Source organism: Helicoverpa armigera, chromosome 16 (genome assembly GCF_030705265.1).
Source record: "Helicoverpa armigera isolate CAAS_96S chromosome 16, ASM3070526v1, whole genome shotgun sequence".
NCBI classification, from domain to species: Eukaryota; Metazoa; Arthropoda; class Insecta; order Lepidoptera; family Noctuidae; genus Helicoverpa; species Helicoverpa armigera.
In genome coordinates this window covers 683,760-704,213 of record NC_087135.1, presented here as the reverse complement: position 1 = coordinate 704,213, position 20,454 = coordinate 683,760, and the positions used below count along the sequence as shown (strand labels likewise).

Genomic DNA, 20,454 nt, shown 5'->3' with positions numbered 1-20,454 from the left:
AATGACATGAAATAACTACATGACTCATAGTGCCTAGATATCGGACAATCGTTTCGGACTATCCGTAAAATTCCCACATTCCAATAACTCAATGAATCATTCAATAAACTTTATCACGGCAATCAAAAACCTGATCTCCGTTCTTACATTGAAATTTTCTTCTATAGAAATATGCAGCACTTCTAGAAAAAGAGAAAGTTGGTGCTGCAGAACTGCCTTACGTTGGAGAAGATAAGCTTCGAGCCCTGGGTGTCCCTCTAGGCCCCAGGATGAGGATACTGAAGGAAGCAGGCATTCATCAGGAACTCCACCATATGTCCCGAGACGACCAACATAACACAACCACCACTCTAGCTATCGTTTAACATTAAACTTTATGTGATCGTTTTAAGGACTATTTTTGCGTGAAGACTGAATATAAGGAGTAGCTCAATAAAGCATGTTTGTTTAGTTCAAGTATTATTTCAGAAGTTAATATATTTAGGAATACTGTTTATAATGAAGCTGGTTTCTTTCTGTCTTTATAGATAATTATTACCTATACCTAACTAAAACTGTTTTGCGAAATGATAATGTATTATGCCTAATGGAATTTACACATTAGTCTTTAGCAGGAGATAAACAACATGACATTTCAAACTTTTAGACTTATTATTTACGGGTAATTCTTTTATGAATGTTTTAACGAAATATGTAAAATACTCAAGGCAACGAATGCTGAAATGGATCTTTGGTTTAGCTTTAAAATAAGGGCCATAATGCTCAGAAATTATAACAAAAACCTATATTAAGCAATGCTCATTCCACATCATCGAAAGAAGCGTCTACCCTTATCCCAATTTTATTTGGGGTCAAGGCAGCATGTTTTGCTTTGTAATTCCATATTCTTCTATCTGCCGTCATTTCACAGGTACCTAACATTCTTCCTAACCCTATCGACTTTCACGCAATCCATACATCGTTTCTTTGGTCGTCCTCTTCGACTATATCCGTCCACGTTCAAGCAGCAAAACCATCCTCAAAACTTTCATTCCTCCGCATCACATGCCCATACCACAACAGACGGTTTCCACGTAGCTTTTCTGTAACTTCAAACTTCTTCTTACATACTCATTCCTCACTCTAGATCCATTTACGTAACACCACACTTTTCTCTTAGCTTCTCAGCTAATCAAAACAGGATGTAAGTAAATCATATCTCTGGTATTTTTCTGCTACAAATATGATTGCTTTAGAAGAAAACACTGTATCCGAAATTTCGTCATATTTTTTTAAATGTCATCGATCTAAGTATCGCATTTCACAAGTTGGATAAATAAAAACAAAAATTATGTAACAGGGAATCAAAATAAACTTTGTCGTCAAGTAGATAAAGTCTTGGAGTAGCCGCACACTGCCTACAACCTAAAACAGTCGGCCTACAGTCGACCCAATCGTTGGCAATTTTTTTTTAAAGAAAATCTTCATTGCAGTCAAAGTTATGAGTCGTTTTCTATTTTGTAAATTCGCAGTCTGCCTTTAATTCCATGACATTTAACTCCAAAGCTATGGAAACGACTCAACTGACAACTATTGTATATTTGTGTCTAAAGTCCATTCCACGAAAGAAGTCCCGCGGAAAATTGTGGAACTATATATTTTAGTACGTATTTACTGAGCTATCGCATAGACACTAACGCTGCGTCTGCCGAACTTCTTTCGCGAAAGGTACTTTATTAACGGCCCTTCCCAATATCCGATGTATCAAGTAAACAAATCAACAGATAGGGACATTGGGAACAGTCATCATTAATTTAATTATTTTACATTTTACTGAGATTTGTACCTTTAATTACGTTAAATAATCATGCACTCAGAAATTATATGCCAAAGAGTTTACTCGGCGTATGTATAAATAGTATAAACTTGTAAATATTAGCCTGTATATAATAATTAATTAAGATTTAAATAATGTATTAATATGTAAGCTTACGAAGACAACGAAATTGAACAACGTAATCAATTATTGTATTTTTTATTCCCTTTACATATTTAAGGGATGTTTATGTAAATAAATATTTTTTTACTATAACATGTTATTTATTACTCACTTCAATCTGCATTCTACATGCTATCGTGTAATTGAAGACAGATACTAAATAAAAACATTATTTAAACTTTTCCACGATAAAACTATGTGCCTATGTGCCTATTTTCATCCAATTCTGCTAAGTAAATCATAAGAATCGTAAACAAACATACACACAAACAAACAATCACATTTACAATTAAGTACGTATTTACTAGGATTAGTACCTCAATCCTAAGACAAAACAACACTAATCTATTAATGAACATAACCCTAATATTCTGTAATAGTAATTACCTAATTACCAACAATTACAGATCATATTCATTACCTACAAAAGTCCAGACTAAATAAACAATGTCGTTATTTATCGTTTATCGGTGACACGTTTAAGGTCAAATGTCAGTGATAATAGTTAATATAAATAAGTTAATATAACTGCAGAGTTTAACAGTGAAGTGTCAGTTTCATTCAAGATGGGTTTGCTAAATATTGTGTTGCTGGCTGTTCTGTTCACGTGCGGGTTCGCCAAAGTGGTGAATATCACGCCTTGCGATGAAAGTAAGAAATAATGTTTTTTTAAATAGTTTTTTTTTTACATTTTTATTTCTTATTTACCAAATTTATTTATTTCTTATGAGGAACATTTGAATGGAAGTTTGTTGTATTTTTTATTTTAAGTAGGCCTATAAAAGCCCTTTCGAATCGTCAAACTAGTTCCTTGGAGAGGGCCTCAAGGAGAAGAACTGGCCAGAAACTTCATAGACAGACACCCTGAGAAAGTTATACATTGCAAATTAAGCTTTTAAATAATATTTTATTAAATATCTAGTCTAAATTATTAAATCTTTGATGTTTACATTTCCATTTTTTCTGGCCTAAGTGAGTACAACAAAATACCCATTATTCTATTTTCTCCAATCTAACAGATTATTCTCGTGTTTTTCCTTTATTCTAACTTCTTGAGTTAAACATAATAACTTGACGATGTTTTCTCTCAAGATTATAAAGAATTTTTGTAGATATAATCTTTAAATAGTTTGAATCCAATATCAGTTATCAATCACGTTATAGAATTAAAAGATTTTTTTGTGTTGCATTAACCTGCGTAATAATATTCTCTACATTATTTTCGAATATTTGTGTACTTTCCCGCAAATGAGATACGTGATTAATATATTCACGGAACTGTGATGACGTTTGTAAACATTGATATGATACACTAATCTAGTAATTTGGCAAATCTACTGATTCACTACAGTAGCTGCTACATTCTTATCTATACACATGGCTATTGTACTTTACATAATTAATTAGTTTAAACAAATTGTGGAGCTATACGAAAAAAGATATCTAATAATGTTACTAAGAAGAATTTATCTGAATTCACGTCAAGAGTTTTAATCTCTTTAACAAGGTCATATGTCAAGTTAAATGTAATATATTCTTGTAAATCAAGCAATTGTCCAATCAGTATTGTTGGTATGAAGATACCTACGATCCATATTATGCTTCTGATAACTCTGGATCGGTTGTTATTAGCTTTTAAAGTAAGAGATAAAAAATATGTTTTCAATGAAAGTATTTTTATTTACTAGAGGGATTTGAAAATTAGCTTGATAACTCCCAATAAGCTGATCGGATCGTATGCTTCTCTATAGGTTAACATGACTCCCTGTCTGTCTGTGTGACTGTCAGACTATTGCATGAGTATGAACGTTAGAACTGCCCAGGACTCCTGAATTAATACTGTCCAACTTCATCGGATGAGAGCACCTCATGATCGAACGAGGAAGATGGCACCATTTATAAGAGTTTAGTCGTCATTTTAAGATGACTCCCAACACGCATACTTATTTTTACGCTATATGTTTCAGCTAACGAAGAAGTATGCAAAGTGAGCGAGGTGCGCATCACTCCTTGCACGCAGACGAACAAATGCTTGTTCCGCAAGGGCTCTGATGCCGCTATCTCCTTCGACTTCACACCTAGTAAGTATTGGAAGTTATAACTCTTCATTGAACCCTGTCTAATACCAATATAAACGAGTCAACTAAAAACTAGGAACTGTTAATTGCGTTTTATAGAACACCACATATTTTTATGGTTAAATTATTATGGTTAGCAATACAAACGATTAGCCTTTAATTAATTAATTGAAACAAACTTACCAACTGTTGCAATTGGTTCAAATCTCGTCCCCCTTTTACGCAGTTCTTCTAAATAAAAATACCCTTTTACACCTTTAATATAACATACATAAATAGGTAATATTTATTCCCTTCAGACTTCAGCACCAGCAAACTGAAGACCATGGTGTACTGGGCTAACGGTGCCGTGGACCTGCCCTTCATGGGCTTCGGTACCAATGATGCGTGCACCTACACATCCTGCCCAGCCCAGCCCGGACAGGCGCAGACCCTCAACTACAACCTGCATATCAGCAAGAAGTTGCCTAAGGTTTGTATTTGTGATAGCACTGCCTAATTCCCCAGGCCTTGTCTGGTTTTGCCCGTTCATACACATGTTAGAAGGAAGACACTTATCTTTCTATGGTCTGAGATTAAATAAAGTACTTACACATCAATTGCATGCCAAGGCTGAAATAATATTGGTGTACTATCTGTGAAAAATCTGTAATCGGGGTCTAGCCAGGGTGAGATTACATTATTAGGTCCTCTCATCTTCGTCTGGAATACTTCATAGCTTCACCACAATTGCCCAGAGGTCTGCTTAAATTTAAATCTTCATGCTAATACAAATATTAATGGATCCTATTTTCCCAATTTCCAGGGTACATACAACCTGAAGTGGAAGGTGTGGGATGAGGACAACGAAACCGGACACCTCTGTTGTTTCAAGACAACCATTGGTCTCGCGTAAACCTTATCAAATAAAGCACTTTTAATCTATGTATATTTGGTTTTCTTTACCTTTTGTATCTAGGTATATAATCATACTAAACTAATGAGAGTAACTTGGCATACGTGCTTATGAAGTAGATGATAAAAAAACATTATATCAGATCTGAGAAGAGAATGAAGAATGAATGAAAAAAGAGATGACATTCGATTCGATTTGTCTGTTTGTCTACGAGATGTGCGTAAACAGAGAATGCACATGTGTCAGTGTAAATGTTTGTGTATTATATGTCCTGCGCAAAAAGCATGATTTCCATAGAAAGAACAGCCAGCGTGACCGACAATCGATGCCCCTGATGCCTTTTCTGTTATGTAGCCTATTATAATACTTTTCTTACGTACAAACATCGCACATATTTAATCAAGGCGTATTAGCATTTATTTGAAACACTTGTACTTACAAACACGCGCTGTAATGAACAAACAGACCATTAAGCACAAAAGACCATTCTCATTTGTTATCTAGTTACGGATATTAATAATTCACGGACTAGAAGAAACAGCAGAATTACAACTATATAGAGATCTAATTAAAACCTGATATAAACCTAATTAAGAATGCTTCCAGATACAGTTAGGTCTATCTTCTTGAGAAGATGATCACCTATCCACGGACGTTATGCCGTTAACGTTATCTCACGAGCTCGTCCTATATAATCCAAAATTGTGTCTAACTTCCCAGGTGTTAGGAAGGTCAGTAAGGTCTATCCTTGTATAATTTTCCTAAACGCAAAAAAATAAAGACATTTTAAACAGTAAGGTTTCCAAACCACACATTCTATAATTGATAAACCATCTAAAATAAAAAGTACAAGTCTAAAATAAAATACTTATACAATAAAACCTGTAATCAAATGTAGAGAAGTTGACCTCTCGGAATTATCTCGGCTCTCGACCCAGAAAGCGTCGTACCCCGCCTGAGATCGTCAACTTGTTTAGTTCATTGTATTGTATGAAGTTGTCCTTCTACTCCAATCTATTTTGCGGTCAATAGGACCATTATATTATCACAATAATAACTTAGTGTACCGCGAGTGATAGCGAAGACAAGTTGCGAACATGCGGGCTTTTGTGATTTTAGCTGCATATTTGGGCTTCGTAGCGGCAGAATCTGATTTTGTGACTAGAAAACTTTGCAAGGATGGTAAGTATTTTATACATTATACACAATGTTGTAGCTTTGTCTTGTAGGAATCTAGAACGTAATCGATCTAGAATTAAATGGGTAGTTAAGGTGTGGAAATTCCTAAAGTATAAATTTCTGCACTTGCGTATTGAGCTGTTAGACGGCGCTAAAGGACATTTCGTTCTTTGTTTGTAATACTTATTAATATAATAATAATAAATCATTTATTTCAGGCCTTTACACCCATATAAATTACAAACAATACAAATGAATGAGTTAAACTTATCATAATAATAATCAATAATAACCCCCCCATGGGGCCACCTTGACGTGGTGGGGGGGCTTGGGGAAGGCATGAACGCTTAAAAAAGTCATTAAGAACTAGACGACCCTGTGCCAATTGGTAAACAGGAGGTACCATCACAAAATATAGTCATAACACCTCGGCTAACCCTTCCCAACTAACGGTCCCAACCTCCCAACTTCCAAACTAACCTTCCCATTCCCTTAACCCTCTCTTCAATATCTGATAAAATATACCTTCTTACTTACTTTAAAATATGCACTCTGCAGTCACCTTCTCTTTTACCTCTTAACTTTGCTTTTTCTTAAGTTTTAAAGTATTGTTCCTAATATAATTAAATGCGACTACGAAATAGAGTAATAATACCCCAGGCGGGTACCGAAGCTAATCGCGACGGAGAATCCCGCCCCACGGCTTCCAGCCTGGGCTGCCCTTCGTATTCTGGGGGGGGCAACGTATCGCAGCGAGCTGCCCAGTCACAGATTGTTGCAGCTCAACATGATGATGACACGTCATCAACTTCATCAACATCATTATTCCCTTCATTACCATCATCACCACCTTCATATTTACTACGTTCATCACCAACATCCTCATTAATGTCAGTAGATGTTGTGACGGAGGCCACATTGGCCGAATATCCTTCACCCACTGCTGTCCTAACCAGTACGCGCAAAAAATGGAGTGAAGAAATGAATACTTTCATTTGGCGTACATACCTCACCATCACAAAACTAGAAACCGACACAAATTCATACCTCACACAATTACATCAACAGTTTATTGACAAATTCCCACACATGGATGTCTCCAAACAAAGAATTGGAGACCAACGCAGAGCAATAGTTAACAAAAAGTTGCTATCGCCCACAACACTTAATACTATTAGATCCGAAGTAAGCAAAGATTTACAGACAAACACTAGTTACACACAAAATCAGACAGCAGTTCAACCAAATATAACACAAATTAACTCAACTTCACAAACACTTCCCAAGAGCAGAATGAAATGGTCAAATGAGCTCAACGAGACTCTAATATCATGTTATTATATTACCACAAATATGGAAACAGACATGACCATGTGGCGGAAAAAGCTCAGAGATATGTTTATAGAAAGGTACCCAGAATTGTCACACTTATCTGAGCAACGGATATCAGATCAAAAAAGGGTAATAATTAATAATAAAATGATAAAAGAATCACGCCTTTTAGAAATTAAAAATCATGCCCTTCACCAATTAGATGCTTATAGAGAACCGCAAAATCTTCCTATAGAAACAGTTATTGAAAATACGCCTAGACTATCAACAAATGCATTTGAACAAAACCCACGGACACAAGACACAGAAGTAGGAACAGACAACAATTTCTTAAATAGTATCGACTCAGATGCACTAACACATACCCCGTTAAACATACAAAACATTCCACACAATGAAACGGACACAGAAGCAATTAGGGAAATAGAAGAAACCTTTAATTTAGCACTACAACACTACACAAATATTCATCCGACAAAAAGAGATTACATACCCAAACAAAAATCATCAAGAAAGTTAGCCCAAATAGTTAATCATATCAACGAACACATTTTACCTAAACATACAAGCAAAGACACAGAGTTTGACCAACTACAGACTATCATTTACAGTGCAGCTTGGACAGCTGCAAAAGCTAATGGCAGTAGACTTTCATTAAACGCTTCTGGTGATACAAGTACCTCACGACACAAAATCCGCAAACCTAAGTGGCAAAGGAGATTAGAAACCAGAGCTACAGACCTAAGGGCTAAAATTGGTAGGCTAACAGCATATATGCAGGGTCATAGGAGTAGGAAACTTAATGAAAAAGTGAATCATATACTAGAAAACTATAAAATACATTCGATCCATGAAGAACCAAACACAGAACTTGTACACTTCCTAGATACACTCAAACAGAAGCTTACACTTATAACTAGTAGATTAAATAGGTATATTAAATGCACATTGCGCAAAAGTCAAAATAATAAGTTCAGAAATAACGAGAAGCAGTTTTACAGATCATTAAAACAATCAACCACAAATCAAGCGAGCAATGAAAATAACACAAACATCTCTTTGCCTGGGATGGATGAATTTCATCAATTCTGGGCAGGGATATGGGAGAGGCCTATAAGCCATAACAGTCAAGCCGAGTGGATTAAATCAGAAAGAGAAAGTCATAAAGACATTGAAGAAATGTCGTTCGAACATATTGCAATAGATACTTTTCACGACGTCCTTAGCAAATTACATAATTGGAAAGCACCAGGTTCAGACTATATACACAATTTCTGGTACAAGAAATTTACACACATTCACCCGTATCTCTACAACTACATAAACAGCTTTATTAAAAACCCTCACACAATACCTACCTACATAGCAGAAGGACTGACATATATGATACCGAAAGACACCAATGACAGCAGTAATCCAGCCAAATACAGACCTATCACTTGCCTCCAGACTATATACAAAATTATTACCTCTTGTATTACCCATATAGTTTATAAACATCTTGAAACAAATTCAATATTATCAGAAGAGCAGAAAGGGTGCCGAAAGCTTAGCCAAGGTTGCAAGGAGCAGCTGACAATAGACTCGGTCATACTCCAACATGTAAATCGCCAGAAAAAAGATCTGTTTACGATGTATATCGATTACAAAAAAGCATACGACTCGGTGCCACATACGTGGTTACTCGAAGTCCTAGAAATATACAAAATAAACCCACAAATAGTATCATTTTTGAGCAGCATCATAACTCAATGGACAACACGTTTACATATAACAACACCCGCCGGTAGCACTGAAACTGAACCCATTAGGATACAGCGAGGCATATTTCAGGGAGACGCATTCAGCCCCTTATGGTTCTGCTTAGCGTTAAACCCGCTATCAAAAACATTAAATATAAGTGCACCAGGATTTGAACTGATTCTAGGCGATAATACTCGTGACACACACAAAATAAATCATCTGCTATACATGGATGACATCAAACTATACGCTTCCTCACAGGAGGACTTACACACACTAGCCGATATCACAGACAATTTTTCACAAGATATTAAAATGGAATTCGGGATCGACAAGTGTAAAATCAACTCTGTCATGGGAGGCAAAACTTATGAACACACCTACACAACTCAAACAGGCGAGACAATAGATTGTTTAAATGAGCACGAAACTTACAAATATTTAGGATACATTCAGGCTACACAAATAAAACACAAAGAAGTAAAAAATAAACTAACACAACAATTTAAACACAGACTTAAATCAGTACTAAATACTCAACTACATGCCAGAAATACTATTAAAGCAATCAACACCTATGCTATCCCCGTTCTGACCTACTCATTCGGCATTATTAGTTGGACCAAGACCGAACTTAAAAATTTACAGCGCATCATTAACACAACACTAACCAGACACAGAAAACACCATCCTCGCTCCTGCATTCAGAGACTAACGTTGCCAAGAAAAGACGGAGGACGAGGAATAATAGATATTATGAATCTACACAACAAACAAATAACTACACTAAGAACATATTTTAACACAAAAACTACACACTCTACTCTACATAAAGCTATAGTTTTCAATGACCACAAACATACCCCTTTAAATATGCACGACCAAACACCACAAAACAACGAAAGGCAAACAGATAGGCAGACTAAGATAATAGAATGGACTCGGAAGTCACTTCATGGAAGACATCGTCTAGACCTAGACCAAGAGAACGTCGACAAATTAGCGTCGAACGACTGGCTAAGGCTAGGCGATCTATTCCCTGAGACCGAAGGGTTCATGTTGGCAATCCAGGATCAGGTGATAGAAACCCGCAATTATCAAAAGCACATCATGAGAGCCCCCATTCCGACGGATGTTTGCAGAAGGTGTAGCAGTGCATCTGAAACCATCCAGCACATTACAGGTGCATGCAAAGCCATAGTTCAGACAGACTACAAGTATAGACATGACCAGATAGCTAATGTAATCCACCAAAAACTTGCCATTAAGTATAAATTAATTCTTTCACCACCTGTACCTTACTATAAATATAACCCCGAAACAGTTCTTGAAAATACCACACATAAGCTTTACTTTGATCGCGCCATCCTCACCGACAAAACAGTTCATTACAATAGACCAGATATTACTTTAATAGATAAAATTAATAAAACAGCACAAATTATAGACATTGCAGTCCCAAACACACACAATTTACAAAACACTATAGCAGAAAAACTTTCAAAGTATACAGACCTCAAAATCGAAATAAGTCGAATGTGGAGATTAGGCAATGTTACCGTTATACCTGTAGTACTGTCAACAACAGGCGTCATACCGAAACAATTACATCAGTCTCTAAAAACCTTAGATTTACCATCGAATACCTATCAAACCCTACAGAAAGCTGCCATCTTGAACACTTGCAGAATTGTCAGGAAATTCCTACAGAATGAAACAAGCGATACACGAATAGCAGCATCACACCCAGCACACATACAATCGCACAGACAAAACACACACAACCATACCACATTAAACATACATCCATCCCATAATCAACAAACATAGGCTAGCACTTGGCTTCGGCCCGTGCTACCCTACAACACCCGGTAGATAACTGCCGAGATACAAAAATGTATAACAACAAATCAATAATAATTCATCACAATACATACAGTTACATTACAATAATTAAATTAAATAAATAAAATTTGTCGCAAATCGAATTACCCCGCGCATTTCTGGACGCCGACAAACTCGCGTTCCCGCTCGTTTCCTAGAATAGACGGAAGGGGCGGGGCGTTCGTAGCTTACGCGAATGCGCGCCGACGCGCCACGAACGCGCAGCGACGGGCGCGCCGACATTTTGTTTTAGTCAGTAGACGCAGGAGCCGCGCGCGATAAGCATCGATCGCATGTATTTGCTAGATCCGCCGCGCGTGCCCTCACAAAGGTTCCTCTACGAAAGATGGCGTCCCAACTTTAGGGCCTTATACCTACTATAGTTGGTGTTAAGTATAAACAATTGGTGTAGTTATTGTTCGTGTACGTGTTCGAGTACCATAGTGTCCGTTTAAAATGCCGCGAACGCGCCAACGGCAATCACTCAATGGCTCGCACGCCGAAGACCTCAACGACAGCGTCACCATGTCTCGCGACAACTTTACCGCACTGCTGACGACTATCCAGCAGTCCAACGCGGATATGTGCGAGCGCATGCTGCAACGCCTGTCCGCGACGGCGTCCACCCGACCGCATCACCGGCACCAACGCCGAGCGCGGCAGAGAGGACCGGCAACTTCGCTCGATGCACGTCGAGATTCTCCGGATCGGCGAAGGAAAACGTGGAAACGTTCATCGACGCCATTGAGGCATATAAAGAGTGCACCAATATTTATGACGATGTGGCCATAAAAGGCATGTCCATGCTGCTGACAGACGACGCAGCGACCTGGTGGCAGAGCATTCGTTCCGAAGTTTCGTCGTGGAATGACGTAATAAAATACCTACGCGACGCATACGGAGATCGCCGCCCCGAGTACAAAATATACCGAGAATTGTTTAGAATCGAACAGGCCGAAGATGTTCGAACAGACATTTTCATAGCGAAGAGCCGAGCGCTGTTATCGCGCCTACCAGCGGGCGACCTATCATTGAAGGTGCAGCTCGATATGGTTTACGGCCTACTTCATCGCAAAATTCGAAAACGCTTACGTCGCGAAGAGTTTAATAATTTCTCTGAACTTCTGAATAAATCGAGAATTATCGAAGAAACTATCGCCGAGTCAACAAAGAGCGAAGCACTCTACTCCGCACCGAAAAACACTGCGGCCAAACAGCCCGCAATGTACAGCAATGCACGCGCCGAGCCGCACGGAGCACCCGCAGCGCGACGCAACGACGGCGGCGGAGGCCCGCTTCAAGCGCCCGCGCGCCCTCTCCCCGCGCGCCCGCGCTCCCCTCGCGACGAGACAGCGCCGACGCCGCGCGAGCCGCGCGCGCCGCGCCCTCCGCCCGAGCGAGCGCCCGCCTCCACAACACGTCAGGAGCAGACGCATACGTCATCACCGGCGTCATCGAGACCTGCATCGCGGCCATTCTGCGTGTCCTGCAGAAGATTCGGACACCGAAAGGAACAGTGCCGTAAGTCAACAGGCACAGGTGAGCCAGCTGCTCAGACTAATAATAATCCGGTGTCGTGTTATCAGTGCGGTACACAAAATGTGACTCGTGAAAACTGTAAACAATGCAACAACGAACAAAGTTTTTATAGCATTGCCCCGCGATGTGTTTCTTATTCTAAATCAACGCAACAGTCGAATCATAATATAAGTAATAATAGTTACGTTGCAAATTGTATAGAGTCGACGTCGCATTCGAACATATTTTCTAATAACGATTGTGTTCAACAGAATAGCGGGTCATGTGATAGTCCGCGCATAAAGGCTCGAGCAGACCGGATGCGTATGCGTAACCACGCGCGTGTCTACGTTACGCAAGCGGTGTGGCCTGTCTCATACATTTCCATACATTACAACTCATGGTTACGCCGTAACTACGCGCGTGACTACGCGCGTGGTTACGCATACGCATCCGGTCTGCTCGAGCCTTAAACGAGCAACCATCTAAACAAGAATTAGATTCGCGTTATTTACGTAAACAAAATCGTACGTGCTCAATTAATAACTTAAAACTAAATAAAGAGTTTGCGGACGTTCACTTGACCAGCAACGTGGTGAAATGTTACCACGAATATGTTACGAAGAATAATAGCAAGGATAACATGATTATTGATAACGCTCATTGTGAATTAGGGTGCAAGCGCCAATTATCTACCATTGTACCGGAAAACATTTTATGTTGCGATGACGCCGACGACGACTATTCTTCGCATTATTTTAATATGTGTAATGACGCCCGCGATATAGAGGGGTGTAACCAATATGCTTGTAATTTGTTTAGTGATTCTTTTTGTTCTTGCAATTGTTTTAAGCATAAGTTAGATATTAAGGTGTGTAGTGACACAATATATTGTGATGAGAGCACGCGCGCCGGTGACGGTAACCATGATAAACTCGGGGTAGTTTCGCGACCAATTTTTAATATAAAAATATTAGGCGCGTCGGGAACCGCGTTAGTTGATACCGGTGCTAAAAATTGTATTGCGGGCCACACGCTGCACATCCTCCTACGTCGCAAAGGTCATCCGCTTCAGCCGGCGCGAAGACGTATCAAACTCGCTGACGGACACGCGCGCGAGCTTGACGTCCTAATAACTACTCTGGACGTGCACCTGGAGGGAAAGGTGGTTCAGGCACCCTTCCTCATCCTTCCGGATGCACGACAGAATGAGACATTACTGGGCATGGATTTCCTCTTGGCAGCTTCATTAATAATGGATTTTGCTAGGAAACGTTGGTGCTTTTCAGAGACTCGCCACGTGGAGTACCCAATGCAGTTCGAACCCTCCATCTTGCCACAGATTTCCTGTTCCTCCGCGGATGTACTCCGGGAAGATGAAGGTACAGTATTAACCCAACCGGAACGGGACCTACTGGAGCAGACCTTGGTGGACAATGGGGACATCTTCCAGCTAGGGGGAGAGCCTACCCCCTATGCTGAACATCGCATTGATACAGGTGAGCACCCTCCTATCTCGGTACCACCGTACCGATTGACCCCGGCCAAGAAGGAACTTATGCGTCAAGAAATCGAGAAGATGCTCAAGGACGACATCATTGAAGACTGTGAGTCTGCATGGTGTTCTCCTGCTCTTCTAGTTCCTAAGGCCAACGGCAGCATACGCTTCTGTGTAGATTACAGGCGCTTAAATGCTGTTACCAAAACCGACCATTATCCTATGCCGTTGATTGACGAACTATTACAATCAACGAAGAGGGATTGCTATATGAGTACCCTGGACCTTAGGTCAGGTTACTGGCAGGTGAGTGTGAATGAGCAAGATAGAGATAAGACCGCTTTCATCAGCCCACTGGGAACTTTTCGATTTAAGCGTATGCCTTTCGGACTGAAGAACGCGCCATCGACGTTCCAGAGGCTGATCGATCGTCTGCGCTCATGCTCATCTCTAGCCCACGTCACCATTCTGGCCTATTTGGATGACCTCCTGATCATCTCCGAAGGTTTTCAGCAGCATCTAGAGGATCTCCGGTCTGTCTTCAGTCGCCTTCGAGAATTCAAGTTGCGGGTGAATCGAGATAAATGCGTATTCGCCAGGGGGAGTGTCCAGTACTTGGGCCATGTTATTACCCAACAGGGAATCTCACCTGACCCTGACAAGGTCAAGGCCGTTCTGGATATGCATGAACCCAACAACTTGAAGCATCTACGAACCTTCTTGCAGACCTGCTCGTGGTTCCGCAAATTCATCCCGAATTTCTCGGCCGTGGCCGAACCTCTGACTAGATTAACTAGGAAAAGTCAGACTTGGACCTGGGGTACAACGCAGTCCTCTGCTTTTCACGACCTGAAGCGACTTTTGACTTCAGCTCCAGTGTTAGTTCAGGCAGATTTCAATCGCCCCTTTATTCTCCGCACCGACGCTAGCAATTATGCGCTGGGAGCCGTCTTGCTCCAGGGGGAGGATAAGGAAGAAAGACCCATCGAATACGCCAGCCGTCTTTTGACCGCCGCTGAGCGAAATTATTCGACCACTGAGCGAGAGGCTCTAGCCGTCGTATGGGCTGTAGAGCGATTTCGGTGCTACTTAGACGGACATCCCGTAATTATAGGTAGCGATCACCAACCCCTCCGTTGGCTTATGACGCTCAAATCCCCTACAGGACGCTTAGTAAGGTGGGCTCTTAAACTTCAGTCGTTCGATATTCAGTATCAGTACACCCCGGGAAAGGCGAATGTAGTGGCAGACACACTGAGTAGGCCTATATGTTCACCAGATACCCGCGACTCTTGCGGTATCTGCACAGTGATTGTCGACATTCCCGCTAGGAGCCCCGAAGAGTTAAGGCGGGAACAGCTTGCCGACCCGGAGATTCAGAAGATCCTCACCGATATGGAAAGTACCGACGAAGTAGCGTCACGGAGATGGACAGAACGCGGATACCTGTTATCCCTAGGAGTACTTTACCGATACAACCCTGATTCGGATAGTGAGTCTCCTCAGCTCGTCATTCTCTCCCTTCGTCCTGAGATCCTCAAGGAGTGCCATGATTCCCCTAGCGGGACATTCTGGGATCGATCGCACTTACCTCAAGATCGCTCAGTCTTTCTATTTCCTGGGATGCGGAGGATCGTTACAGATTATGTGAAGGCTTGTGTGGATTGTCAGCGATACAAGGCTGCCAATAACAAGCCCCCCGGACTGCTCCAAACGCCAGTGTTACAGCAACGCAATGAGGTCTTAGCTGTTGACCTTTTCGGTCCCCTACCTGAAGGTGAAAACGGTGAGAGATGGATTCTTCTGGTTGAAGACACCGCTACCAGGTGGGTAGAACTTTTTGCCCTGCAGGAGGCGACTGCTGAAGCTTGCGCACGAGTGCTAACCGAAGAATACTTCCTTCGGTATGGTTTACCCGCAGGGTAACGTCCGATAACGGCGTACAATTCGTTGGGGCAGTCATGCAACAATGTATGTTTATCTTAGGGGTAAAACAAAATTTTGTACCACTTTACCATCCAGAGGCAAACACCGCTGAACGGAAAAACCGCGATTTAAAGGTGCAGCTCGCCCAACTCGTGGAGAATGACCATGGTTCTTGGCCAGCGAAGCTACCGGTGATCCGTTTTGCCCTGAATAGCGCCGTTTGTAGAACCACCGGTGCTACTCCCGCATTTCTGATGTTTGCCAGAGAGATGAGATCCCCCACCGAAGCCCGTCATGATTTGAGAGCCATACTCGATAAAGAGAACTTCCTTCCTCAGATCACTCCCTACTTAAGGAGCTTTATTTCTAACCTGGCTGCGGTTCGAGAGCGAGTAGAAGGACAACAAGATCAATCCAAGAGGTTTGCTGATCAAGCACGTAGACCTAGTCCCAAATATGAGGTAGGTGACAAAGTATTAGTCCGGACCCATGCCCTTAGTCAAGGGAGTAAAGGTCTGACCGCGAAATTCTTTCCCAAACGCGACGGACCCTACGTGATCACAAAAAGGGTTAGCCCGACTACCTTTATTATCTCGCCAACAGAAAATCCGGCCGACAGTCTCGGTAAGTATCATACACAGGATATAACACCGTTCGTGGACACTGGTACAGGTAATGCAGTACCACCCAATCCTGTTCGACCCAAACGACGTCGCGGACGTCCGAAACGCTCGGGCAATGAGCTAGTCCAGGAGCGAGGACGCTCTCCCGAACTAGAGGGGGAGTATGTCGCAAATCGAATTACCCCGCGCATTTCTGGACGCCGACAAACTCGCGTTCCCGCTCGTTTCCTAGAATAGACGGAAGGGGCGGGGCGTTCGTAGCTTACGCGAATGCGCGCCGACGCGCCACGAACGCGCAGCGACGGGCGCGCCGACATTTTGTTTTAGTCAGTAGACGCAGGAGCCGCGCGCGATAAGCATCGATCGCATGTATTTGCTAGATCCGCCGCGCGTGCCCTCACAAAGGTTCCTCTACGAAAAATTAAATTAAATTTCTCACATTTATTAAAATAATATTTCAACATTATTCAGCAGATGAACCATACAGCAATGGTTCACGTACTGACAGTCAAATCGGTTAGAAAAAGCTCTCAGAAATCTTATTGGTTTTCGTATTTTTAAGATACCTTTTTTATAAAATATCAGCTCAAAACAACCTCTAGGCTGTATTCTGCGACGATCAAAGTACTTAATATTATCATCGTTGGTGATGCAGTGTTGTTACACCACCATACCCGTGTGGTGGGCTGTATCGAAGGACCGTAGCGGATGCGGGAAAATAGCTTGGTCGGTGATTAGGCGAACCGAGACACAGTATGAGTGAAGCTAAAGAGGTTTGGTGAAAGGAAAAAGGACTTACTTGCGCTGGATGGTGGACGAGCACGTTGTCGCAGGCCTGCGATGCTGTTTCCTCTACGCGTAGGTTAAATACACTGTCACTCACGATTAGTTCTTGTGTGCCGGCTACACTAACACTGATTTTAAGCGGTTTGAGATGAAGCGGTGCGGTTATTTAATTTATTTTCACATAAAATGCTGAGCGGTGTCGCGGTGATTCGAAAAGTTTTCGGAATACAACGGCGGGAGCGTTGCGGCGCTAGTCGCGCCGAGAGTTGGTGCGCGCGGCGCATCTTCCTTCTCTTTCTGGTGTATTGTAGCGGGATAGGAGGGAAAGGGAAGGATAGCCAACTCATACTGTGCGGTTGCGGAAGTATAAAATGTTAGAAAAGATGCGTTCAGAAATTGCATTAGAAACAATATAGTTAATGAAATTAAAAATGTAAAACTTGCGCGAGCAATCGTTATCATCAACCTTTTCGTTCTCCCACTGCAGGGCACAGGCCTCTTCTTATACAGAGAAAAAGTGGATTGGTGATTTTAAGCTTTAAAGTACAAGTCTCGTCATGATGTTTTCTTTCACTTTACTCAGATATTAGTGTCCAAGTTAACATTAAAGAGTACATCGATATGTTATGGACCATGTGATTAATTCGGGCATTATTTATAATGCCCGAGCATTATGAATAATGTCATGCTTTATCGGGCCAAATGATTAATAACTATCTTAACTTCATTATTTATCACATTGCACGGGCATTATTATATTGCTACATGACAGTTGGGCAATTTGATAATAAAGCTATATTTTATGCGGTGCGAGGGTGGCAGTTGTTCTAATAAATAAATCCTGTTACTTGCTACATATTTTATGATTATTGTTTTAAATTATATGTTCTATTTTAATGGGAAATTATAAGTCTAGTCACAAAATGATTAATTGGACAATTGTCATCTAATTTACTAACTCGGCCTCGTTTTTCTTGATCTCATTTTTCTTGGCTCGTTTTTTTTATTGGTAGAATTTAATTTGGATTCAAAACATTGTATTAAAAACTGAACTTAGTGACGAAAACGAATCGCTGCAAAACCGACTCCACGTAGTCTTGTCTGCCCTACCCCTAGAGTGCAATTCAAAACCGCGTAGGCGCGGAGGGGCGAGGCGGCCTGCGAGCTGAGGCGCAGGTAGTTGAAGCGCTCGCCGCCGCGGCTGAGGCTGGCCGGCCGAGCCGGCCAGCAAGCCGAAGCTGCGGTGGTGAGCGTGAAAACTATCTGCGACGATAAGCTCGCATGGGACCGCCGGAGCCCCGCAGCGCCGGAGCCGTGACAGAAGCCATGCTTGCTGCATGTGGCATGCTTACTTCTATGCTCTGTCAATTGATATGGGATGTGTTATATTTAGTTTACTTTAAGTTGAATGTCAATAACAATAAAAAAAATGAAATTAAATATGTTTGTATTACTTTGCCCAAAAGGTCACGGGCAATATGTATAGTGCCCGGTCAATTTGATTATTTGAATAATTATTATCAAATTGCACTCTCATATTGGGCATTATTCATAATGACCGGGCATTATGTATACTGCCCAATTTATCACTTGGTCCATAACAGATATAAAACCATTGTCTATTTCCAGTGGACGTGACTCAATGCAGCGTACAAAGTGTGGTGGTGGACCCGTGTCCTCAGGGTCCAGCGTTCTGCACCATGAAGAGAGACAAGACCTACGGCGTCACACTCGATATGACACCACGTAAGTTGGATTAGTCGTCAATGTGTAGAAATGTATTAAATTCGGTCCGGAACCTACGGAAACCTCGAGAATCATACAATATAGGAAAAGAAAAAATTAATATGAAATCTCAAGGGCTGACGCATCCAAAAGTTTCGTCAGAAAAAACGACCATTGTATCTTCATAATTTACATAAAAAATATACAAGCATATGAATTGGGAAACTCTTTCTTTTTGGGAAGTTGGTTTTTGGAAAGGCAACCAATTAATGTACGAATATGTTCTTTATTTAAGTTTCCTTCAGCTTCAGCTTTAAAAATCCATAAGCTCATTATTTTAGTCGTAATTTCTTCCTTTCCAGATTTCTCAGCGGAAAGCCTAAGGCTGTCGGTCACGAGCGACGTGGACGGCAGTGGCGACTTCTCGACGGTGATCAAGTCTCCTGGCGATGCGTGCAGACTGCTGTCCTGTCCTCTTGAAGCTGAGCAGAGAAGGATCTTCGATGTAGACCTAATGATGGATAAAAGGGCTTCGGTAAGTTATTGGAAAGAACGTAGTGCTCTTTGATAGTCAGGTAAAAGGTAAAAAGTATGGGTATATAAAGAAGAGATTGCAAATGAAGTGATATTTATGTTACTTGTTAGTGATTGAATGATTGCCCTTAAAACAAACTGCATCGCGTAGAGACTGCACATGTGCCTCTAGAATCTTCGTTTGCTGCCTCTAGAAAAAAGGCGTTTAACAGTTATTTTTATATAGGCGATACTTGATTATCTATAGCTTACGCGTTTATTTTTGGCTTCGCGAATGACTTAAACCATGTTTTATGTTCTTTTCAGGGAAAATTCCCAGTGAAGATAAAGTTGTGGAACGAAGAGAACTCCTCCCAGGCTTGCTGCGTCACTTTCAATGTTAAAGTTAAATAGATTTATACATATACATAAGGATAATGTTTGAATACTTGATCTGTCTCCATTTCATAATAAATAAGATAAAATTGTACATACTTTATTTTTGTTTCCCTTTCCAATGTATTGCAAAGTTGAACAACAGTGTGTTAGAGTCGTTGCTGTATAAAATTTAACAGGCGCTCATTGCAATACTTGCTTTGGAATAATGACCTGGCGTCATTATTCCTGATCGATCATATCAATCATGATCTGATCACGAGACTACGGGCCATTAAAGAAATCTATCATGTAACTTCCGTAGTTACCCAGGGTGACGGAAATTTCCATGCTTTCCCGCAGATATTGATCAAATTACTAAAGATTTGATCTTGATGATG

At 41.0% G+C, this 20,454-nt stretch overlaps 3 protein-coding genes across 6 annotated transcripts in view; all 3 read left to right on the top strand.

The window, feature by feature from the left end:
• The window catches only part of LOC110369838 (PHD finger protein rhinoceros), a 68,726-nt gene extending 66,691 nt beyond the window's left edge, over nucleotides 1-2,035 (top strand). For 2 of the 4 annotated variants that reach the window (XM_064038537.1, XM_064038536.1), the window contains exon 14: nucleotides 168-2,029. In XM_064038537.1, coding sequence (XP_063894607.1) covers nucleotides 168-365 — 198 coding nt within the window. In that variant the 3' untranslated portion in view covers nucleotides 366-2,029. Of the gene's footprint in view, nucleotides 1-167 lie in introns of all 4 variants that reach the window. The other 2 variants (XM_064038534.1, XM_064038535.1) reach the window with 2 other exon arrangements.
• Nucleotides 2,036-2,468: 433 nt separating this feature from the next.
• Nucleotides 2,469-4,980, top strand: LOC110369882 (MD-2-related lipid-recognition protein). The gene is made up of 4 exons (XM_049844258.2): nucleotides 2,469-2,629; nucleotides 3,946-4,059; nucleotides 4,356-4,528; nucleotides 4,862-4,980. Exons 1-4 carry the CDS (start codon nucleotides 2,545-2,547, stop codon nucleotides 4,949-4,951), a joined length of 462 nt encoding a protein of 153 aa, XP_049700215.1. The 5' UTR covers nucleotides 2,469-2,544; the 3' UTR covers nucleotides 4,952-4,980.
• A 958-nt stretch (nucleotides 4,981-5,938) lies between these two features.
• LOC110369818 (MD-2-related lipid-recognition protein) lies at nucleotides 5,939-20,168 on the top strand. Its single transcript, XM_021325371.3, has 4 exons — nucleotides 5,939-6,133; nucleotides 19,070-19,186; nucleotides 19,528-19,700; nucleotides 20,006-20,168. Exons 1-4 carry the CDS (start codon nucleotides 6,049-6,051, stop codon nucleotides 20,090-20,092), a joined length of 462 nt encoding a protein of 153 aa, XP_021181046.3. The 5' UTR covers nucleotides 5,939-6,048; the 3' UTR covers nucleotides 20,093-20,168.
• The last annotated feature ends 286 nt before the right edge of the window (nucleotides 20,169-20,454 follow it).